The 25,793-nt window shown below is 42.9% G+C and overlaps 1 protein-coding gene across 1 annotated transcript in view; it reads left to right on the top strand.

The window, feature by feature from the left end:
• T265_07446 (hypothetical protein) overlaps positions 1-25,793 on the top strand; it is a gene marked incomplete at both ends in the record, with an annotated part of 36,493 nt that overhangs the window by 9,164 nt on the left and 1,536 nt on the right. The window contains 6 exons of the mRNA XM_009172975.1: positions 4,590-4,947; positions 6,330-6,473; positions 9,915-10,046; positions 14,537-14,624; positions 18,726-18,883; positions 25,111-25,299. Coding sequence (XP_009171239.1) covers positions 4,590-4,947; positions 6,330-6,473; positions 9,915-10,046; positions 14,537-14,624; positions 18,726-18,883; positions 25,111-25,299 — 1,069 coding nt within the window. The remainder of the gene's footprint in view (positions 1-4,589; positions 4,948-6,329; positions 6,474-9,914; positions 10,047-14,536; positions 14,625-18,725; positions 18,884-25,110; positions 25,300-25,793) is intronic.

The following is a 25,793-nucleotide window of genomic DNA, read 5'->3' as shown; positions in this document are numbered from 1 at the left end:
GGAACCAATGAGTCCATCGTTTCATGCCATCTGATGAGTGAGGATCAGCATCAAAAACCGTAGGTCGGAGAATATGATCCATTTCGTTTTTATTAGAGGATTAAATTGTTGCAAGAGTCGAGTAGTTCCAGGACGGGATCAGAAAGGAGACAGAATAGGAAGACGTAATGTACGCTTTAATCGTCTAATAACTGTAGAACATGAGCTGAAAATAGAGTGAGAATCACGAGTTAATAGGTTATGCAAAGGTATGGGTTATATAGTCATGACAGATGGGTTCCGTCAAAAGTTACTTCGATATTTCGAGTGGTGTACCAGATGAAACAAGACGCGGCCTTTGTTCACCTACTTTATTCAAAGAATACCATAAACGCCAGATAAGTGTCATCATCTTTGACGACATATCAGTGTTTAACACTGATGCACGAAGCAGGGTGTTTAGGAAGCAAGGTTTTCCGTCAACTGGAAAACTCCGAGACCGATCGAAAAACCATTGCTTTACAAAAGTTTGATAAACGGTTGGCGGATACCTTGGAATGAATCCACTGGTTGTTTACTGAAGCTTTTTTGCGCATGGCACTCAATCTCTGGCCCCTCAAACTATAGAATTTCTGATTCCAGACAGTATTAGTGTTCGCTAATTTGTTCCGCGGGGTGAATAATGTTGGTTTGTTGAGGTGCTAATCAATGCCTATTCTGCATTTTGCTGTAGGGACGTTGCAACTGATTTAGTCGTTTTCAGATATCTAATCCAACTTTCGCATATCATTTAGTCGCCCAGACGTTGTGGGTTCTGCTCGCGTTTCACCGGTTCTGTCGGTGGCCATAATTAATTAGCATTTACTCGTTCCTTTGTTCTTGTTGCTCAGTGAATCATTTGCTTTTTATATTCTAGCGGGTTTTCGCTTTGTTGTGCCTTCATAATTCATGTCAGTGTGAAGTGTTTTTTATAAAATGGTGTTTGGGAACAAATCCTTGTAGCAATAATACAATTTGCACCTCAGTGTAAGTCGCAGAAAAGTACTTTAGTTTTGGCATCTTTTCAATTTGTGCGTCTTTCAGGATTTCTCATCCCTGACCCATGAGTTTTACATGTTCTTTACTTGATTCTTCATCCGGAAATAATTGTCAGTTCATGGCTAGTTACACAACCGTAACGTCTCAAATAAAATGGGCTTTACTTTACCTGCGTGACGTGACGAAGCACCAGTGATTTTACTTCGTTGCTGATTGTTAGCCAAAATAGACAACTGGATTGTAAGCGTCCCGTCACCGGTTGAGGAGACATGGTCAGTGCGCGGTTGAATGCATTTGAATGACACCTGTTTCTAATGTCTACCTATCTACTTAAGCGGGTTTTTCACAATAGGCCTTCTTTATATCGTTTTACTCTGTAATCCTCTTGATGGTCAATGCAAGTTGTCTTCTCACACGGATATTCCTTGACCCGAGACTTGGGGTACCCTCGTTTGATATCAGTGCTGCTGTAAAAATTATTTCCGAGACTGTTCATTCCGTTTCATATTGCAAACAAAAGGTCTTATCAGATCAGACATTTTTAGACGTCTGCAGTAAGATCCACATAAGACAAATGACCAGGGAACTACACAATTGAATCGATGAGTACAGAAGAATAACCAAAACAACAATCAATGTGGTGGGTGCCGGGTGCTAGTGATGACCCAAAGGTGGTGGGACCTAACACATAAAGTCATCATAGAAAATTTGGAAGTTTTGGAACGGGAGCTGCGGTTTATATCACGGCAACTGATGACCGAGGTGATGGAAATCGTCACACATCACAGCGGGAATCGGGTAAGGGAGGTAGAGCTGGAGACCGTATGGAGAGCGGTTTTAGATGGACTGATTCAGCTCGTGGTAGCTGCGGCTATCAATCGAAAGGAATAGTTAGCAGGGGGCTTTGGATTTAAGGTAGAAAACCCAACTCACAAAAATTTGTGTAACCCCTTCTGGTTGTTGTGGCACCAACTCACCCACACTGACCATCAAAAAGTGCACCCAAGAAGAGTATTCGCGTGAAGCGAACCAAAATAAACAGACCTCAGAACCGTCAGAAGTTTATGTAGATTCTCCTTCAAAGTATCGATAGCCAATGAGGTAGATTCTATCTAAGTATCTTCCCGTTTTCGCGTGTAAACGGTGAATAGGAAGGGTGGAAACTCTGTGTCGTTCGTCCGGATCGATCGCTTTCTAGACCAGATTCGTTTACGTATCAGCTGAGGCGAACCAGAACCAAAGCAGCGTCTATCTGTGGAGCTTGTCTTAATCTGACCCTTGCCATCTTAATCCTACTCCACTCTTCTACGCTTCTTCAAGGAAAGGCATGATCAAGCACAAGTTCCATTAAGGAGGTTTCTGTCTGCTGAGTGAAACTCAATGCTCATTTTTGAATTGCGATCATACTTTTCTAGCGGGAAATACTACTCAGACGAGTCCATTCAATGTCTTGACTGGTTAAGGCCTTATTTGCACCCTATAGTCGCCACTTATGCTTGGTCAGCTTCTGATGCTCAGTTCTGCTTTGAGTGACATTAATTTGGCCTTACGGGTTGGCTGGTTTTCAATCCATTCATTCATTTCCAATTTGTGCTTCAACCCTTATCCAACGGCATGCTATAGGTTTCTGAGTTCCACTTTCGTTTTGTAACTTGCCACTTTTCAATGTTCAGTCTTAAAATGATGAACAGTTTTACAGTTTCACTGTTCCTTCGTTTCTTATGCCGTTGGAAATGTGCGCCTCTAGTCAACAAGACTTCCCTTCCTACCGGAACAAGGTCCTTACTTTCAACTGCTAACTGAACTGATCGATGTCGTAAGTGTCCATCTTAGTGCGGAAATGCGTATGGTTTGTGTTCGTATGTTGATCGTGTCCTTGAAAGCTTGAAAGGGGAGGAGAAAATCATTGGGTTCCAATATACCCTGGGACGATCGTTTAGAGTGAAACAAGGTAACAGTAGCTTTTCTCTCTATTCTCACACTCATCCAATTGAGGTTTTCTCTTTCGTATCACACATTTGAAATGGAATTACACCGGAGTTTCACGGCCCGTTTCTAACCAAAATTACCTCAAATATGTTTCGGTCATCCGCAGGTATGGTAAACCTACACGTCACGGCATAACTTATGGCATTTCTCTGAGTGCTTTGAAGCTTAAGCATCCGAGTTCAGCCCCTCAGTTTTCAGACTTGGTTCACATTCCAGCTGCCGTTTCGGATTTTGTGGCATGGTTGGTTTAAAAATCTAACTATTTTGCCTAATGAAGTCTACCTTAGTGGTGTAAGTGTTTTCGAATTTCGATTTTTCCCACTCTCGTTCAACTTTGGACATTCGGACTTTCAACACCCATCACCATTCATAGTTGCTCATTGAATTTGCTCAAATTCGATGAGACGTAGGCAAAGCTGTCAAAGCATGATGGTGCGTATATTACTACCGTACAACCATTGATAACCGACCCAAAGCTGACTCGACATACCAACGCCCTCAGCTTCAGTCAGTGATGTCCCGAGGTCCCGAATGCAGACTTTCTAGCCGTAACTAACATTCACCATTGAGCAAACTCAACATTCGCAAAAGCACGGTTCATTCAACCTAAGTGGAGACAGATACGTGGATTATCGTTTATGCTGACAGACTCAGCGTTCGCCCATATAGAAACCGAAATTATAAAAATATTGATGAGCGGTCTTCTTCCTAGCCTTATTTGCAAGCAAATGATCGGGGTCTTGAAGAATCCATCGAAGTGGAGCGGAGTGAATGATTCTCTCAGTATGAATCCTAAGGTCAAACAGATCCGTTAGCGCTCTGACGTTCTCCGTTTGATACGCACGAAAATGGTTGTCTAGCATACAAACGTGATGCAGGATTAGGAAGAAGTTGGTCACTTCTTACATCATTGAGAATAGGCGATGACTAGAAGAATTGTTATGAATGTTTTAGACGGGGTTCACAGCGGAGAACTCATTGTGATTTGGGGTACTACTTGTATTGGATTCCTCATGTGGTTAGACTAAACGAAAGTATGTCACGATTGATTCCCGTATATAGAAATCAAGTGATAACCCATTTTCATTATTTTCTGAAGTGCAAGTAGGAGTGAAAAATGGCAATATACCCTGGGAACAGACGCCTCGCTGTGGTGCATTTATTGACAGTATATATCGTTGGCGTATGGGGGAATATGAGGGCTGAAAATCCTGATGATGTGGTAACAAGCATAGAGAAACACTCTTCAATAATTGTAATGAAGGATGTCGCTCACTTGCTCCTTTAACCTTGTTTTAATGACTTTTTGCATCCTGCCTCTACACAACATGATATTTGACGCCTCTGTCAGCATGAAAACAGCATAGATCACGATTCGGTGAATAACTCCTACCAGTACCAGAACAAGAACCGAGAAAATTTGGTGAGCCTAGTGGTTTTAAAAACATATCGCTTACTTTGAGGAAGTTGCCTCAATGGCTTTCTGATATTGATAAGTTATTCGTTTTCTTATCCGAGCTTGGACTGTATTTGGTTATTTCTTCTTCGACTCTTAACTTGCATCGCCCTTCCCTTGCGTCTAGGCCCTGGCTGGTACAGTCGCCACTGATGAAATGAATATCATTACTGGTGCGCTCGCCTTGACGACGAAAACTGTCGCAGACGTAATGACTCCACTCAGCGATGCATTCATGCTGTCCTACTCTGCAACACTGGATTTCAATACGATGAATGATATCTATGCTCATGGTTACACGAGGATCCCCGTGTTCGAGCACGATCGACGAAATATTCGAGCCGTCTTGAATGTGAAGGATTTGGCCTTCATCAATGCGGACGACAAGGTACCCGTTTCAACAGTGTGTGACTTCTATAATCGATCTATCATAATCGTGCTGGACACAACCAACCTCGAGGCAATGTTGAAGGAGTTCCGCCAAGGTGGGCCTTTTTCTCCTCATTTTAGGTGTCTACTAACGGTCACTCGTGGATATTGTCGCGCATTCCTCATCCGCACTAATCCGCCCTACCTGCGCAACATACTGAACGTGTAACTCTTTTAGGCAGTCTTCAATTAATCCGGCAGATTTTAAGAGACCGGATTAAGTGTATGGGAATCGCTTCTCATTCTTCGGATCAAACGCTTTTCCTCGTCATACTAGCCTGCATCAACTTCTCAGTGAAGGATAACAACAATAATAACAGTTGGTGCCCTAGGTAACACTGAATACGCGAGGCAGCTATGGATAAGAAACTGGCCCACTGACCCAGTTGGTTCTCTGAGATGTGTATCGGTTCTGCTTAGAGCCGCCTGTCAACGTGTGATCAATGACACATCCTATTTAATCGGGAGACACCTTGGTCATACTGGGACTATACAAATCTTGTTGCCCAAGGGTCAAAGTCTTCAAAGTCGTTTACCACAAGTAATTCTATCCAGAGTTATCTGGGTACATGTGGACTATCAATACTTTTTTGTATGATAGTCATGATCCATCACTTCGTATGACGGTGGCACACTGATATTGGTAGATCTGTTTTCGGCGGATAAAGTGGCAGATAAATATTTTCCCTTTCAGGTCTCCGTGGTCCGCCATTAGTGTAGCCTCAATACCACTAGGCCACAAGGCTATTAGTGTGAACTGAAAAGAACGGTTTTCTCTCTCTTGGCTCATTGGATTGTAAAATGCGTCTTCGTCGCTTGGATTGTCGACGGAAGACTTGATGCTCATTTATGAGCGTGATTACTGATTAAAAGTATTCAGTTGGTAAAAACAGCAATCAGTTATCAGAACCACTACTAAGTACTTGGTTACTCTTCAGTCGGTTGTCACTATTTCTTGATACTCTTCGGAGTTTCCTAGAACAGGAAATCAACCAACGACCTGACGTCTGTGTATACTACATTTGATTTGAACCATTCGCATAACAACTGTTCCCGGAATCCAGACATTCGATAGGTTGGTTGGAATTCCTGTGTGATTGGTTTTCTCCTTATGATCTTTGACGTCCTTCACTCTAGTGGAACTGCCTGTTGGGAGCACCATCGAATTAAGAAGTTTCCAACACCATTGTTCCCACTGACCTACTTTATCTGAACAATCCATGGGGGCTCAGCCTGTGAACTTAGACCTTACTTGAAGTCGTTTATGAATTCACCAGTGAGCCTTCTCAGGTGTAATCGGGGGCTATTGCCGCTGTTATGGGGAATCGTTTTGGTCATCACCCAATGCCCGGAACTAGGTTTGTAGTGCATTCTGCATTCCGCGTCGTTCTTTGAACACCCTAATCGCCAGTGCTCACCTTTATCACCTTCCACACAGGACGAGCCCATATGGCTTTTGTCGAGCGTCTGGTCACAGAAGGCGAGGGTGATCCTTACCGTGAAATGATCGGGTTGGTGACTCTTGAGGATGTGATAGAAGAAATTATTCAAGCCGAAATTGTCGATGAGACGGATATTTTGAGTGAGTCGTGTGCTGCCTTGACTTTTTCAAGGTCCTTGTGTGCTCTTTTTCTCTATGCGGCCTTCGGTTCTTCAGTTTAGTTTATTTATACCGCCCATTAACTAAAGAAACCGAATAAAATCAAGTTCTTGAATTCACGACGCGAAGCGTTATATACATATATTTTTATACAGTGTTTAAATAAAGCCTTGCACCTAACTCCGTTTGTCTACTCCATTCCTTATCCTCAGGAGCTGCCTTACATAGCTAGGGGATGAAACGCTCTCAGTCAGTATATTTCTACTCCATACTTCGTGAATATTTGACAATTTTAGTCATTATATTCGTTGCACTTATTCAAAGTGTTGTGATAGTTGCATTTCCGGAAGTTCTGCCGACCAACGCAACTATTCCAGGTCTATAGCAGTATGGGTACAAATTAGTATTCTTCTACTCCGGCATCTTCTTTGAAACCTAAAGATGGATGAAACATTCTCCGGAATATTAAAGCTTTCATAGTTTGCTTAGCGCTATGCAGTTCATTGCGAAGAATGTCTTTTTAACTTCTTGTTGTAGGTGGTATCGTGTAACCTTTGGTAACCTAATGCTTACTGTGCATGAAACCTGATACTTCACATTGGTTGTTCAGTGTTTCTTACCTCACCTACCCACTTCCGTCAAATATTTCACTGGTAGTTTCCCTCTTTTTGGTCAGTGGTTCTGACCAGAAACGGAGGCTAACTTATGAGATAGTTTTTTGATGTTGCACTATATCTTTGCGGAATCCAGCCACAAGCCCAGTGAGCATCAGTTACTCAGAGTGATGAAACAGTAGTCAGCTGTCAAGTTTCTTTGATGAACAAATCTGATCGAAATACAAACGTATGGTCTGCCACTTGTCAAGCCGTGTTTTAGATAGTTGGGATACACAATCAGATTACTCCAGATAAGTCAATCTGCTTGAATAACTCAACGACCTGTAAGAGAAAGCACAATTCAAACTGTAAGGAACATACCTCAGAAAACGAACTGCGTGTCAACCGTTACTGCACACTATAACGTTTTCGACTGTACAGTTCTCTGACCTATGAAAATTGATTGTTGAAACTTCTATTCCGTACAGCCGAATCCTGGTAGCATATTTCCACTCTCGTAGTTGCTTAAGATTTGTTTCATAACCATAGTTAATTAAATTATTCGGCTAACGCTAGTCTTCTGAGACTCTAAACTAACCAGGTCCTCTAGGAAATCGATAGCATGGTGTATTAGCGAGCTCCCAATTTCTTTTGGTAGACGGCATATAAATTTTGAAGTAAAGATGTGTAACTCCTAAGGATCGAGCCATCGCGCTAGTCTTTGAGACTCTAAACTAACCAGGTCCTCTAGGAAATCGATAGCATGGTGTATTAGCGAGCTCCCAATTTCTTTTGGTAGACGGCATATAAATTTTGAAGTAAAGATGTGTAACTCCTAAGGATCGAGCCATCGTCCCTGGTTATCGATTTTCTCTCGTCTATGGTGGTCTCAGGACTATTATTTTTGACCTTGGAGTAACTTCTTGCTCGTCCACCACACAGGACCTGATTTGTCGGTACGGCTGATTGAGGACTCACGACAATGCAGAGAAAGTTCTCTACCAAGGAACTCATACGAAAGTCTATTCCTAGTCTATTTTAAGTGTCACTTACGCGAAGTTTAAACTACAAGAGAGGATCAGCAAAAACGGAAAAAATGACGATGAGATTAAAGCACATAGGGTCTCAAATGACCATGAAGTCTTGATTTGAAGGCAGAAAGATTGAATATGAGAAGAAAGAAAGTGAATGTGTGCTCCATGTTTCGGCTTTCCTGGAGAAAAAACAGAAGGTAATTTGGTCCGATAATTTGAGATAGCCACTCAAAGACAATAGAAAACTTTCTGGAGCAGAAAAGAAAACCGATTGTTTAGGTGACTGTCAATGTCATCAGCCCTGTGTGATCTGAGCAGGATAGATTACTGGTAGAGTCCCCGATAGTACACCAAAGAGTGCAATGGTAACTGGTTATGATGAGTGTGAATGATCAGGGGTTAGTGGTATTAAGATGATATGCTTACAAGTGTTTTCTATGGAGGAAAGTGTTGGTAGCTCAGGTAGGGTAGATGGTCGTTGGCCTATAAGTGTGTTTGGACGGGTTGAAATCAATTCTGCTCGCTATATCGAGTAATTCTGCGTGGGATACACACTGATGAAGCTAAGAATTGCTGCGCTGAGTTAACGTAGCAGTATATAATCCGATTATCGGTGGTAATCTGATTGTACGACTCATCCGACTTTCGAAGGAGAGAGTGAATGTGGTAGAGCTTTCCAGTGACTAACCGAAGGTGACTAACCCTGCCAATTTCGCTAAGGGAGGACAGCGTTACTTCTCCGAAGTGTACGACTCAACTTTCGAAGGAGAGAGTGAATGTGGTAGAGCTTTCCAGTGACTAACCGAAGGTGACTAACCCTGCCAATTTCGCTAAGGGAGGACAGCGTTACTTCTCCGAAGTGCAAACTGAGTTGCCTACTGTTGCCCATATTTTGGTGTGGGGGACCTTATGATATTTCAAATATTGCGCGTGAACGTTACGCCTTACAAGTAGGCCGCAACTCCGCGCAATGTTCTGTCAAACCAGGCAGAGAAAAACGTCCATGATTACGAGGACTTCATTGATCGAAACTCACCAACGACTCACTACTGCTTCCATCCTATTTGGGACACATTCTTCAAACTTAAACCAATCCGTATTTTACCCGGACACCGACTTGTAATCGTATTTATACCTAGTTTACGTACTAAATTCATGTGTACGGAAGATTCAAGAGGACTTTGAAGACTATCGTAAATGAGAGACCTACTCAGATTTCCTTCGAATTTCTCACCGATGCTAATTGGCTATCCAGATAAGTTGAACGCCCATTACTTGTGCCATGTAGTTTTCACATAAGAGAAAATACGGACGGAATTCCGGGACTGCGCCTTATCTAGTGGGCACCGATCAGGGCGAGACCAATAAGTTGTCTTCAATTTTGACCTGCCTTACCGCACCACGCCTAATGATCACACCGATATAGATTGACCTATGTGAACCTTGAGGTGATCTTCTCGCACAATCGGTTAGGAAGCACCGTAAATAAGAGATTCTTTGTAATTCCTGTGACTCTCTTTCGCATCAAGTTAGTGCCCGATGTGTCATTAATTCCAGGACATTCACTGGATCGCTTAGATTTTCCATTGTGAGGATCTATTCGGGTGTACGAAACACATCTTTGTTTCCATCAGCCTTATGCGTTACATTCATCAAACGTACACTTCGCCATATTCGAAAAGAGAAGCGGCCAGATGGTTTTGGGTTCGCACTCTTTTGGTTTGTTTCCCGTCGTATTTTGATGAAACTCGATGCACACGTTCACTGTTCACCCATCTTATCCGCTTTCACAGCTGACAATGTCCATCATCAGCCACGTTTGGTACGCAGGCGCGACTTTCGCATGTTCAGCATGCCAGAGAAGCAGCGCCACTCTCGATTATCTCCACAGCTGAAGATAGCTGCTCTTAGGCATTTAGCATCCAGTAAGTATCGTTTATTTGAAATTTACTTTATGTTGCTCTTGACTGCATTGATAATAATAATAATAATAATAATAACAATAATAAACAATCCAGTTTTCCCATTCCCGGAACGGGAAACTAGTGTGCATCATTTAAGTATAATGCTACGACTCCAACGACGGATTCTCTTATTTGTGCCTTGTTGTACGCATCAAGCACTCGTGCTCGGCGATAGCCATTGCGGTTAGAATGGTGTCCCCGTGGAGATTGGTCATCACGCCTCACCGCTCTGTTCGACGATATATTGAATCCCATTACACAAACCACCACTCGAATACATGGGATCGACGCCTTGCACCATGCACTAACTCGCCCGTCTACCTCACTCTTTCAGTTCTCTTGAGGTCACTGAATCTTTACGACAGTGCTATTTCTTCTGCATAGAATATGCTGGCTTCTGTTTCATGACTACTTCCTTTATGCAGAGTCGTGATTTAGGCGCAACTTCATATTTGCATATTTCATGCAAATCTAGCGGCGGATTCCCTTTCACTTCTCTCTACTGTTGCCAGTAGGAGTGCAAATCAGCGTGATCTAGCTCAGTTTGTTTGCATAAGCGAAGCATGGTTCTATCAGGTTCGCTGGGAACGGACCAATTTAAGAAGCATGACCGGTTTTATTTCTTCTGGCCAGTCTTTCTTCAATGGAGACTGAATCAGCTTGGAGTTTTTGTTTGCGTACCGAAATATTGCTGTGTTCGGGAAGGTTGTATGTATTTACCACAGTTTTATCGTGGCTGAGTGGAAAGTCCCGAAACTATTCATTCAAGTGAGTCAGTCAGTCAAAATTAGAGCAACCGAAATTAGCCGGATCTGTACTGATAAGCAAGTGACCTCTTCGACAGGCTGTACCAGTGACAAAACGAATAATGATACAAAACCCAAGTAGGATGGTGTATATCATGGACGTACAAATGAAGACTCAAGTTCGTTGTGTGGGAGACTTGAAACTTGCTTTTAGCCGACTATGGAATTGTTGGACATTTATTGCTTCAATAATAAGTGGCATACAAATATACTTCTCTCGTGACGTTGTGGACATCTTATTCACTATACAATTCACGCAACTGAATTATTGATGGAATCCCGGAACGGGAAACTAGTGTGCATCATTTAAGTATAATGCTACGACTCCAACGACGGATTCTCTTATTTGTGCCTTGTTGTACGCATCAAGCACTCGTGCTCGGCGATAGCCATTGCGGTTAGAATGGTGTCCCCGTGGAGATTGGTCATCACGCCTCACCGCTCTGTTCGACGATATATTGAATCCCATTACACAAACCACCACTCGAATACATGGGATCGACGCCTTGCACCATGCACTAACTCGCCCGTCTACCTCACTCTTTCAGTTCTCTTGAGGTCACTGAATCTTTACGACAGTGCTATTTCTTCTGCATAGAATATGCTGGCTTCTGTTTCATGACTACTTCCTTTATGCAGAGTCGTGATTTAGGCGCAACTTCATATTTGCATATTTCATGCAAATCTAGCGGCGGATTCCCTTTCACTTCTCTCTACTGTTGCCAGTAGGAGTGCAAATCAGCGTGATCTAGCTCAGTTTGTTTGCATAAGCGAAGCATGGTTCTATCAGGTTCGCTGGGAACGGACCAATTTAAGAAGCATGACCGGTTTTATTTCTTCTGGCCAGTCTTTCTTCAATGGAGACTGAATCAGCTTGGAGTTTTTGTTTGCGTACCGAAATATTGCTGTGTTCGGGAAGGTTGTATGTATTTACCACAGTTTTATCGTGGCTGAGTGGAAAGTCCCGAAACTATTCATTCAAGTGAGTCAGTCAGTCAAAATTAGAGCAACCGAAATTAGCCGGATCTGTACTGATAAGCAAGTGACCTCTTCGACAGGCTGTACCAGTGACAAAACGAATAATGATACAAAACCCAAGTAGGATGGTGTATATCATGGACGTACAAATGAAGACTCAAGTTCGTTGTGTGGGAGACTTGAAACTTGCTTTTAGCCGACTATGGAATTGTTGGACATTTATTGCTTCAATAATAAGTGGCATACAAATATACTTCTCTCGTGACGTTGTGGACATCTTATTCACTATACAATTCACGCAACTGAATTATTGATGGAAGTGGCGTTCTTCGGCTGTTTATCCATTCGGCAACTGAGTGCCGATTCACATAGTTCAGACGTGGAACAACGTCTTAGGTAATCAGCTGGTAGAACACCCGTCGTCAGCATGTTCGACTCACTCCTTCCCACAGTAAATAATCCTTTTCACGCCTTGTGCTGTTAGGTTTCTCACTTGAGCGTTGGGAAATGGTAACCTGAAGACTAGTTGACAGATTCCGCTAGGTCCCCCTGGAATAAAATCCTAGAAGAAACTATTTTGGAACAGGTAGTAACATATTGATGAAACAGATGAACAAAATTTGAGCCCCGTAGATCGGTTGAGATCAGGTCCCCTCGCCGTGATTGACCACGATGAATAATCTGGCTGCCCTCGACTACTTATTTTTCATAACCGAATGGCCATCTTATCAGTCCGTTTATCACCTTCCTTCCCACTCTTTTTTTCGCGTTCTTTTGTAGGGAAAGTGTATAGTCGTTCCTTAATTAGTGTCCTGTACCTTCATTCATGAACTTCTTCAGACGAAACAGCGCACCGGTTCTCGGATTTAAAAAGCGACTTTCAATCTTTAGTTGGTCTTCTAGTCTCATCGATCGAAGTCAGCTCAGACTGTGCTGGGTCACTTGTGAGGTCTTGATTGTCGTGGGTAAAGAAGTCTTAAGAGAGGTAGGTGCGAAAGGGGTGAAAAATTCTAAGATGAGTAGCTTTTTATTCTTTACAAGTGTACCATTTGTTCTGCGGTGCTGACTTCAGTTCGATAGCTTTGATCAATAGCAGCGTCCGTTTTGCTAGGCCAGTTGGCGTTATGATTAAGTGGCGCTGACATTACCCTATCCTTCTTAAATGGTTATAATGTGCATGTCATCCGACAAGACGAAATAGCAAAATACCCTCATTTTTCACACCTGTTTGGTTTTCACGGGAGACCCAACTGAATCCCTCGTTTGTGGTGCTCTTCAACAGAGGAGTTTTCAGCAACTTTATGATTAGTATGTTTAGTCTGTACAAGATAATTTTAGTTTTGTCAAATTCAGCGGGTTATGTTCCGTTTAGCACTCGTGCAATCTCTCCTTGAACGCCAACGGACGGTCTTGTTAACGTTCTTGTTGCGGTATACGTTACTTACGTGTTATGGCTAATTTGACATTGTTTCATAGAATGTGAGTATTCCATCTATCAACACATTTGTGCTTCACCTTTTGACCTGTGCATTCTATTCCATACATTCGAATTACAGATTTTTGTCACCCTTCATTGCAAATACTCTTCCGAGTTGAGTTTTATCAGTCCTCAGTTGCGTGGTAGAAATGCTGGTGTGGAAATGACCGCTGCATACATTTGAATACATGTCTGCGATCTGTAAAGCAAGACGTCTGTGATTAGGTTTATGAACAACTAAGTTTCGCACTCCCGTGTCTCAAAGATCTAAGTTTTTCTTAGCGACTGGATTAGCTAGCCGCTGTTGTTTCTATTTTCGGTATCAACCGTCTTCTAACTTATTATCGAGACCAAATGGCGATGTTTGCTGATCGTTCATATTTAGCACTATACCTTCAAAGGGCCAAATCGAACTGTTGAACAAGGAATCTCATTATTTCGTTTTTTGGATAAGTGATGGACGATCTACTATTTTGCGCTATCAACACGGACTTCGTTTGCTTAGCAGCCATCATTGTCAGCGGCGTTCTCAGTCTGCTCGTAGGACAGTTTCAAAACTGAAGGGCGTGTACTGTGCTTATCCTATCCATGGTTTCCTCGATCACACGACGTAACATGGCTGTTTATTTTCAATTCAGGAAAGTTGCAGCAATTGAACTGGAAACCGAACAGTCCCACCTGCACCATCATGATATCACAACTGTTGGACTTTACTTCCCCCTAAGTACATGATTAGGTGGAAACTTTGGCTGAAATTGATCGGTATAAATTTTCCCCTCAGAGTATACTGGATACTCATGGTTGTGGTCGATAATTGTTCATTTGTACGTTATTGATCAATTTTAACCGTGAATCTGATGGGGGATTATGGCAAGCGCGCAAATCAAAATCGGAAGCCTGTCGAAACCACATACAAATAAACCAGATCTAGCAGAAATGTGGTGGAACCCGAAACGGTTTTCCTCGCTGCTGGTGACCACTGCTGTCCAATGACATTCGCGCCCGACCTTTCTACTAAGTGGAAGTTCTTAGGAAAATCCCGGTTCTCAGTACAGTGCTTTCAGATATCCCGGCTGCACCCGCACATTACAACTCCTTACGATCATTACAAGATTGCTTTCGTTTTATTTTGTCGTACAACTACTAGGTATCTGTCAGGTTATTTACTCGTACTTTCCTTCCCTTCACAGATGTGGAGTCATTTCAAGAACACCTTGTTTGCTACTCCGTTCTCCAGAGTTTCCTGAATTCAAATATTGTGGGAGAGTGTATTTATAAGTGAGTCTAAATATTTCATCTCGAAATGTTTCATTCTGTCTCCATTGTTATTTTGTCGCTACAACTCAAGGTAAGTTACATCCGTGCAATCCCCATTCTTGCCTAATTTTCCTGATGGGAGATAACTGCACGGCTTTGTCGCGGATACAGTTGCATCTGTTGTCCTCACTTAGTTTTACAAAAAAGTCCCCCGTCTGCTGCTTTCTTACAATTCTGTTGAGATCCATCTGGGATGTCTTGTTTGCAATTAGCGAGTTGTGACGGTATAGCCAGCTGACTAAATACTGGCAGAAAGAGTTTGCATTAATTTGACAACGTTTGATTAACATAGTTATCGACGCCCGGCCTTTTGAAAGACACAATTTAGACGTTAATCTACGGAAAGATATAACCAAGGATCAACGTTGAGTTGATGTACTTTTATTAGGTGGATTCAGACGCCGTATTACTTGACCGTCGAGGTAATAGAAAATCTAATGGAATTCCTTGTCCTCTTTCAAAAAGCAGGCTGCTATGCTCTCTATGTTGTTCCCAGAATAAGTTCGGACAAACATCCTTTGACTAACTATTGATTACTTTTTCGGACCTCCCAGCTCTCAGTGGAACTCTGATATTCTGGTCTGTTTGAAGGCTTTCATCGCTAAATTCAACGGATTGCATTATGGTCTTAAATTGCCAGCAATTTTAGTGAAGAATAACGAGCAGATTACTAGTTCATCTCGTTGGTCTTGCTAGGTGAGCACTGTGCACCGATCACCCGTCATCGCCATCAATAAGCTATCCTCTTGAAAGTATAACCCATGTCGGCGCGCACTATGTGGATGAGGGACCAGGACAGCGTTGTGTTTTCGAGAAATGCACTCATTTGCAAATCAGTTTGGTTTTCACGGGAGACTTAACTGAATCTCTTGTTTATGATGTCCTCCAGCTGAATGTGCTGCACACAGGCCGCCTCATGGTTCAGTTGACACGATGTTCGAGATATCGCAGTATATTTTCATAAAGGAAACCACTCACAAGGTCGAAGAGTTTTCAACAACCTTGTGAGTAGTTTCCTTTATGAAAACCTGCTGTATTTTCAGTATCCTGTTGGAGGATTTTAAGTTGACTGTTTATCCATATCTATTTTTTTTCCACGAAGTTCATTTCAAAGAACAACGATGGCAAATTCATTGGGCTTCATCTCTTTGTGGTTGGGCTGATTCCCTTTAGACTGACGTCCGTAATTACTGGATTGATTTGCAAATGAGTGTATTTCTCGAAAACAGTGCAATTTGGTTTCAAGTAGAACATACGGTTGACGGAAACTCGGGGACTGCGCCTACCTGATGAGCCCCAAGAAGGGCGAAACCGATCGTGGGCCGTCGAAGAGTTTTCAGCGTTGTGTTTTCTTACTCGTGAACTCGCAAACTAGTGAACTCGGTCCCGCAATAGTTATTGTTAAGATTCTGATTTTTTTAATGAAATTGTGTTCAGGGGTTCTGGCACTTGTTTGCAAGAAACAACCAATGCACGTTGTTTTTAACTGATATCTGTCGTTTGCTTGGTGCCACAGCGCACGACAACAGTCCGTTTTCTTCCGGCACGTGTCTACTTATTTGAACTTCCTGAAGATGGTAGCGCATTATGTAAATGCGGTTGCGTAGTTTCGAGATTTCTGACGCGCATGCATATAGTAATGATAGAACGTTTTTGCACTGTCCACCACTGCGCATTTTAGTATTTATAAATTTATTCTAGTTTACCGCTTTTGATGGTTCTTTTTCCCTTGTATATCGTGTTCTAATGAAAAAGAATTTTGCAGTATATACTAACGGAGATCGTCCAGGACTAACTACAGGAATATAAGAATTCAACCGCGTATGTCGCAGGAGTCTCTCAGTAAGCTAGCACAGATTCCCCAGTTTGGGCGCATGTAATTAAATTGCCTTCAAGCCAATACATTATATGGCTTAACCATAACCAAAGCAAAGGTATGGATTGCCTTCCCATCACATTCGTGCAGCGCACACCCGATTCCGGGTAACATAAAATACCCGACCTCATCAAAATTCAGCTAAATGCGACGCTGAACATCTCAAGTATCTAGTCCACCCGTTGGTGATAATGCTTACTCTGTGTACGATGAAGCGCGAAGAGCAGCGAAACAGGGAACTACCGAATTATCGGCGTTCTAGTATGTGAAAAGACTGAGGAATTCCATTGATCGACGGATTAATCGCTTACTCTTTCATCCTTATTATGTGGCTAAAATATCTGCAGATGAACATAGTTTTATTGCAATTAATTCCGGGCCTTAGTTATCACTCTTGATACCTAATCTAGTCTCATACGAAGGTGGAATAAGGTCTAAGAATTCTTCGTATGACTAAGCAAATCCAGTATATTCGTAGCTTCATAATTCATCCGAGTGTTCATTTGGCTAAGATGGTGATCTGCTACATGAGCTCATTCAGATCGGCTAGCGGTTTGCGTATCGGTTATCTCCAAGCCTGTCGTTTCCGGAGCAAATATTAGATAACGGACAGGAACTTCTAGGAGCCTCCTAATCCACCTCGCCACACTCAACCTACACTTCGCCTGTTCTTAGTCATCAATGCAAATGAAGACTGTGTATTCGCAACGTTTCATTCATTCTACCGTTTACTGCCACAATAGGACTGACAACGACTTATGCGTGTATTAACAACATTTTTGAGCACCTATCACCTCACTCCATTCATGCAAACAGAACCGGAGATCTCGGCCTCTTCGCCCTCACCCTATATCCCACTATCAAGCCCCACTTCGATACAAATTTCGCATCATGATTCCGACTTACAATCGGATCACCAACTATACCAACCACAGTCGGTTCACCGACAGGCAGGGATCTGGGGCACTTGAAAGTGATAATCTGTACCGATATTTAAAAATGGTGCTTTTCGTTACGTTTAAGCTAGAGAAGACTAATCACTGTAAATTGTGGTTCGGGAATATACATTTGGGGGATTCAGGCTACGGTGTCTATTTCTCATGATAAAACTGATGCAGTCTTAGACCACGAAGTATAGATTAAAACTTGTCAGATAGATGCCTGCAGGAACCCTCACTCAGTCTTTAGAAATAAGTTAGACTGTTGATTATAGAATTCAAACAGTCGATTGTACTCATCAACTTCTTGGATGGGTCAACAACTGAGCAGCAACTGGACATAGCGTCTCTGTTTGTTCCGTGATGGTCGAATTAGATCTATGTATTATATCAGTGGATTTTCTTCCTAGGTATGATGTTAATTTATTTCAGCTCACGGTTTGTTCATAGTAAAGCTGTTTGGTTGAACTGACTGGAGCAGATGCTTTTTCAAAATATTGAACAGTCCATCTGTCATCTTTAACATCAAATGCACAACATTATGGTAAGACAGTAATTACGATTTCGGAGGGATTCATCATCCATCTATTCTAGCGTTCTGAGTAGGAATATTGTGTTCTGCGCTACTTGGTGCTTCGTAGTCTCCTATGCTATGGTTCGTTATAACTCTTGAAAAACTTTCATAATTAGGATAATGGTAGCGTTAGCTTAATTATTTTGCATGACCCTGACGGTCCCGTTAAACACATGTTTGACGTTGTAGGCACATCATCGGTTAGTCTATGTTTTTACTGCGGTCACTTCTAGTGGATCAACCTCGTGGAGCAGTAACCGCGTCGTGCATGACCATTGTTGTGTGGGCTCCAAGCTTTCCACTGATATCAGAATCCCAAGCATTCTCACTCAAGGGTCTCAAGGAACAGCTGAATTTCATGAAAACGAGGGATCAAACTTTGTTGTCCAAATTTCACATATCATACATTATTTAAATGACTCCATCTCTATTTTCCATGGGCTCCTCGGTCTTACCAAGCAGTAACATTTTAGCCCAGGGTGTTTAGGCGTAAAAGTTTGTTTGGATAGACGAATTCACCTCGGGCTGTGGTGCGCTGCAGTTCAAGTGATTGACCATTAATTACTGATCTCCCCTGCTAGAATCGTACTAACATGACGTAGGTTTCGCTTCGACTTAAATCAGGCAACCTCACACAGCAACTAACGTCGTGCTGACATTTTCGCTTCTTACAGTCCAAAGGATGAAGAAAGCAACATTTTGTACCTGCCGAATCAGTGGGCAAATTACGCGATACTCATACTCCAAGGACGTGCTCTGTGCAAAATCGGGAACGAGGGTCTTTTGTTTGAGGCTGGACCTTTCGTAATGTTTGGCGAGACGGTTCTCAAGCGTAAGTTGTTTCAAATTTGCTTGCGCTTTTTTCCGACACAATTCAAAGTGTCTCGTGGCAAGCTCGTTTTCACGTGTGCCCTATCTCAGGAGTTTGATATCCTGTCTATATGGAATTGGATCCCACTACTTATCAGCCGTACGTACCTGGATAGTTCTGGTTTCGAATACTACTTGGGGTCCGTGATGGGATTCTACGCATGGAGGAAACAGTTACTTAACACTCTGGTTTATCGGTAGGCCTTTATTCATCTCCACGTTTCATAGTTCTGTTTCACTCTTCGAAACAATTACTGATGCACCACTATGCACGTTTGACTGCCGATCTTATCACTTGGGGTTTACATCAGATGCGGCTCGGTGCATATTGTTTTGCACTGCCATTCACTTACAGTTTCACTGACGCAGGCTGGGACTTCCGAGCAGTGGGAACAGCTTGGGAGAGTGTGTGCATGCTCCGACTGCCTGTATTTCAGAGGCTTCCTCAGCCCACTTCCTGTTTTCAATATTAATTTAACTGCGTTGGACGATTTTTGCAGGTGTTCTGTTGACTGGTAACGGGAATGCTGCAGCGAAATTCAAGTGTTGTCGGAATGCGAGTAGAAATTTAGTTGGTGTTTCGGTTGGTAGCCGTGTCACAAATCATGTTCCCTACTGATAAAATTGCATCTCAAATGAAGGACATGTATGCTGGACAGTTTGGCGAGATGGTAATTAATTATCTCCTGAGGACAAATTCTTAGAGTTACACGGGGAGTGAGTTTGCTGGACGACTGAAGTTTACCGGTTTGATACGGACTTCTGCTCATTCACCGGAGCTCACTGTGACCCAAGTAGTTCGTGATCTGACCACGTGTGTGGTCTCAATCGATCGGCCAGTTTCCACTGTGTTATGGGTTGAGGTCGTTTGTCGAAATGGGCGAAGTTTGAGGTAACAACGGAACGCTGAATAACTCCTTGGATAAGCTAACCAACAATGGAAAGGTGCGGGTAGACAATGTCAGATAAAGCGGTTGATGACGGACGGCGATTGTGCCGGAGACTCCGGTGGCAGCGCGTGGTGTCATATTACTGCTAAGAGCTGAGGACCACTTTCAGTTCATACGCTCTTCCTCTAGGATGCTCAATGTGCTTTCCGTTTAAACAGTCGGTAGTCAATTACGATACCGATCGCCCTGTATGCCGTCCGCTGATGATTTGAAATCAGGGTCCAATCAGATCCCTTAGACAACCAGCGACCCGTCGATCTGTCTAACCCCCCGGACGTCCGTTTGCATCCCTCACTTTAGTGAAAGCCTCCATGATGAGTCGACAGTGAAGAAGAATTTCTCGGCACAGACCACGTGAGTAGCTAGTCCAATAGCCTTTCAAGTAATTTTTCGACGCTGATGGTTTTTGTTAACTTGATTGGTTCCGCCTGCTTTAATTTTTCACGTCCGTAGGTTCCCCAACTCATGTGCCCACGGATTTCCCTCATTCCCTGATATATCAGGCTCGGAATTTCTCGGAGCGTATCTGGGTACAGATGACGAGCTGATAGAACAGTGTTGTGACCCTGCGGTGGCTACGGTTTAGTCCGTTTCCTATGGGCATGCAGAGTGAATTTAACGCTTCGTTTAGAAACCGATTACGATCCATTCATGGTAACTTTCAATGGCTTACCAGATCAGACCGCCAGGGCCATATCATGCAGACATGAAGTAATAACCATAACCGACAAAGTTGGCTCACAATTCTTCAAGCTACAATAGTTATTATTGATGAGAGACTTCGAACCGCTGTCGAATATTTTTAAAATTCAGCGTGATTTGTTTGCATTCTCGAATTAAATATTTCATGATGATGATATCATGTAACCACGAAATGACTGAAACTGACTCATTTCTGACTGAGCCCGTACAGTTTTAGAGACACGTTAGACTTCATAGACTCGACTCAGACCCTGTGTATATCAAGCAGTCATGTGTGTTCCGGATGTTTTCATTTTGTATGGCTGCTGCTAGGAACAATTAATTACCTAGATGATTGTGTTCAGAGTTATAGTACACAACTATCCTTGACCACTGCACGTCCAGAAGACCTCCGCTTGCGTTTTATTCTCAATCGGCAGTACAAATTCATTGTAGAGTTCTACCATCAAGTTGCTTTGATAGTTGACCGGCATGTACGTGACAAAACCGTAATGTCGTCAGCTTTAACTGACAACTAGCAGTAGTTTCCACTGATATCCGTGGTATATTTTTTGATGATAGAGCAAGAAATCACAGTTTCGTCGCTTATATAACAGTTTAAGGGGTTCCTTAGACAGTCAGCTTTACACACAAAGCTCAGAGTAGAAACACTTTCCGACGTGCCATCGGTTGGACGGGTATATGACCCGTTTAAAAGGTCGATGTATTGAAAAACACCATAGACAGGGTTGTAGGCTTTATGCCTATACAGCAAGTGCAACTTGGTTCGCGAGAATGTTTTTTTCCGATCATGTCATAGATAGGAACCTCAGGTTTATTGTCAGTGCACTAAATGAAAACGAGTCGCTAACGATCAAGAGAACTGCTGAGAACATTGGCTGAAACAAGCTTTCAAGGTGGGCTGACGAGGTGCACCATGTTCCTTAACACTCATAGAATCGGAAATTTTTGCCGTCAATCCAGTAAGGTTGTTTTATTCAAAAGATGTGGCCAACCATAACCTGAGAAAAACATTCATCCGAGTGGATTTCGAAGATGATGTGTCCAGCTCGCTTGATTGTTGCCTTCCAGGCCCAATGAGGCACACATTCCCAACTGCTGACTTCATGTATCTATGCAGAATGACGTCAATGCTGCTACCACCCCTAGATAACCTGACCACTGTTCACCTCAAACATATGAAGCTAAGACAGAGGCATGTGTTCAGATATCTGAATGCCTGCCTAATTAACCGATATTGAACTTCAATGGAAACTGCTCACTTAAGGTTAGGTTGTTGACGATTAAGAGCCTAGCGTTGACTGTACACTTCACTGGTCTGCATGACTACATCGTGAAGGGTGATTTGCTACTACGTCTCACTACATGCTGCAGGGGACGACAATGAACTGTTATGGCAACATCAGTCCGCTACGTCACTGCAGATGATGTTCTGTGTATGATACTACATATGAAAATTGACAATCAAACGGCTCAAAGGTTGATGAAACAATGACTAACAACTACGTGGGCGGTTGCACACTGAAGAGTTAGATTTCACACAAAACGGGTATTCAGCCTCGTAGTAGCATCTCGCTTTTGCTGTTTACCGCGAGATTTGCAGTTCAGGGGACCCAGTAGAGAACAGTATGGGATATCAACGGGGTTTGACGAATTTTTAAAAGGGTTTTCTATTTCATGGGAATTCCGTTTTCACAAGACTGTGAATATGATCGATCTCCGAATAAGCACATCCCAGCCCTGATGACACTAATGTGACCAGGTCTCACGGACGCGATACTCTTTTGTGTGCCACAAGTTTTCCACCTGCAAGCTGTCAGAATGAGAAAGTCAGTTTACTTAGCTTTATTGTTTAATTAACTCATTACCGCAGGAAATCTGAAGGCAAAATTTCAGGCATGTTCAACACGCCGTTTGTTTACATTGGAATGTTAAAGTGAATTTTTCGTTCGAGATGTCCGAAGACGATTCAACTCCACTCTTTAAGGCACTTTACGGTGACGATGCGCAGATGTTTACTGTGGATGTTCACATGGAATTCAGCCTGGCGTTTGTTTTGCATAACGTAAACTGACTGGTGTCAGTCAGACGGTTGTTCGGCCACCATACATCGACAACGGGGTTGTGATTTCATCATTGTTTGTTTTTCTGTTTCCACCTATATCGGAGTACTCTCGAGTGACCACGTGAGACGATGACCTTATTCACTTTCGCTGCAACCAATCCAATAGCCTCACCTGCGATTGGTTAATGTTATCCGTTTTTCTAGTATGATTGTGCTCCTTCCTTAAGGTAGATACCCCCTAATAACGGCGATTTCCGTAGAACCTTGTGTACTGTAAGAGATCCTTAGTTGTTCAAAGGCCTCTCCCGAGCACCTAATTTTCCAACGCATAAAATCTTAGGATTGGAGAGGCACCAATTATCATGATTCGCAAACACATTGACAGATTTTCGTGCTCAAGGAATTAATGAGACCAGCAGATTCGAACTCACTCGTTCATCAGTACTTGTTGGAATACTTGACTGATTTCACAGTCTGCACTGGTGGCGCAGAGGGGTGAAATTACATTACGAAATGATTGGCCGATACAAATATTATTACGGGTCATTTAAAAACTATTGCGGTGAATAGACCAAACAACCAGTAAATACACCTGTGCTATCAATATTCAGATGAATCGCGAATCGTTGTGGCTTTGGATGTTAGTATGCCTTAGTTTGGACTTGCGCGAAATATGCGCATTTATGGGGGCTTTATTCATTTATGAACGACGCGTAACGTTATGGTTTCTTCATGCCATCTGCTTTGCACTACTTTACAGTGGCTACCTTATATTTTCTGATTAGCCGGCCCTGTTGGTGTTTCGGCTGGCCGCAACTCAAACATAGTCACCGGAAACGAAGCCAGGATACATTGGTCAAATTTTTATTCCGTCGAAGCATTTGAGAACCTGGTGGGAACCCAGCTTACCAATATCAGCTGATTGTGTTGTTTTGTTGGTCTGCCTACCCCGTCAGAATCGCCGCTCAGAGTATGGCGATCTTGGAAGCATTTTCCTCATGAATCCCCTGAGTGGCTTCTGTAAGTGGCATCCGACCACTCAAGTCATCAGCTTGAGTACCGCGCAAGAAGGCTTATGCTGTTCGTACTGCAAATGTCCGCCGGCAGTTGGCCGCTCTGGTTTGGTTATCAAACCGGTAGGACTTTGGAACAGAACCGTTTATCACAGGATACCGATGGTTCCTGAGGGTTAAAAATGCAATCCCAACAGGCTAACTTGATCGGTTGCTAGTGTATGTCACAAATTTGTATGCCAATGGAGTAACGTGATTCTGTCAGTGCTGAGCAGATTGCCCAAACTCGTTTTCGTCGGTCCAGTTAATGCAATATAACTCATGAACGTCAAACAACTTTGTTACCTGTGGCAATAAGCAGAGATCAGCTGATCAGTTGGCCTGTGTTCACGACCCAATCATAGCTGTTGGTTACGCCAAACCGACCAGCTCTATCACCGCACAGCGTGCCATGCTACAACCATTGGATTATGGGATTATAATGCTCAACCAGTTACGATAAAACAGTTTCTCATCAACTGGGACTCCCACACAGCGTTTTTTCCACGTTATAATTGAGTGAATTTCGTGCTGATTTGTTTCACTAAACGAGTGACCTGTGTTACTGCTTTGAAGACTCGATTGTTGCAAAGTGGCAGTTATAACGCCAGTAGTTGAGAATGGTTTGTTGATATTCCGATTCTTTGTTTGTAAGTAATTATTCTCGAGGCCGCCTTACGTTTCAGTCAACAGATAGAAAGAATGAGGCACGCACCTTTTTACTAAAGAATGAACACATCCACATTCTTCTTATCTTTGTACCCCATTGGCCTAATCAACCTCGATTTATAACTCAATGTTAGTACACTGGAGATAGTCCACAGATAGGCGTAATGTCTTCATGAAGTGATCTGAGGGACATTCCTAACCAGTCGTCTATATTTTTAATTTCGGGATGCTTTTTCTGATAAATCTTCCGGTTAGGTTGGCATTTCTAAGTCATCCATGGTGGAATAGCTGAGGTAATTAAGTCAACAGGTCCGTTGCACACGTTCATTCTGCAGTCACAGCTTATTTCATTCGCAATGGACTTGTTAATGTAGTTTGTACTTCCTCCATTGGACTTATTTACGTACGGCCATTGTCGTTTGTACTTACTTTGTTATATGCTGGCAAATGCAGAGAGCCCAAGAACAGCTAATCAGGTATATATTTCACCCGTTACTGATCCTCTTTGCTTTTTGTCCATGTTTGGTAGCAGCTGCGCTCATCTCATATTCTCACCTTTGTCTTTCCTCGATCGAACCATTGTATGCGGTTTTCTGTATCATTGGAGTGCAATTAAATTTTCGATTGTTTTCTCTCAGGGTTTTTTTTTAATCGTTACGTCTTTTCAGCCCAAACTGACAACTACTTCTCAGGTGTTTTCCTTTAAATTCTATGTGTTGCTTTATCGTCATACCTACACATTCGTCTCCAGGTGTGAATGCAATCTTTCCGGATCTGTGCGACAAATCTGACCCAACTGTGCATTCCGCACGACTGGCATCCGAGGCTAGGTTTGTGCCAGACTATTCCCTAAAGGCCGTCACCAACTTGCAATATCTCCGAATCACTGCTGAGCATTATCTGCTTGCCAGACGTTTATCAATCGTCCACCAAAAAGCCGGTAAATTAATTCGTTGTTTTCATGCTCCTTGGTTAACTCATGTATCATTTCTGTTGTATTTACGAGAAACAACCCTCAGTTGAGTTACAGATGGACTGTTGTTGTGTCTTGCGGTGGTCGAGCTATTGGTTACGCCTGCGCTGAGCCTGCCAGACTACGGGATAGGGAGAAGATAGAGAACTGGGGACACGGCTGTATTGCCAGGACAAAACATACAGAACATCTGCGTAAATATATAGGACGTCTAATTAGCCAAATATGGTCGTCCACTTGTTCGCTCCGTACAGCCAATGGTGGTGTTCCGGTCGTGAACATTCTCAGGCCCACCACGCTGGTCGTCTATTGCTAAGCCGTGCTTGGTAAGAGCAGCCGACTTACCTACTTCCCGGACGCGTCGTACCGATGGTGACCTTGGGGATGTGTCACTCTCTGCACATGTACTTTTTCTTCTGTCTGGGTGCGCCCTGACAACTGTCCTGTAACTCAACACTTGG

The sequence above is a fragment of the Opisthorchis viverrini genome (assembly GCF_000715545.1).
Source record: "Opisthorchis viverrini unplaced genomic scaffold opera_v5_179, whole genome shotgun sequence".
NCBI lineage: Eukaryota > Metazoa > Platyhelminthes > Trematoda > Opisthorchiida > Opisthorchiidae > Opisthorchis > Opisthorchis viverrini.
Note: the sequence above shows the minus strand (reverse complement) of the source record. Positions and strands in the feature narration are given on the sequence as shown.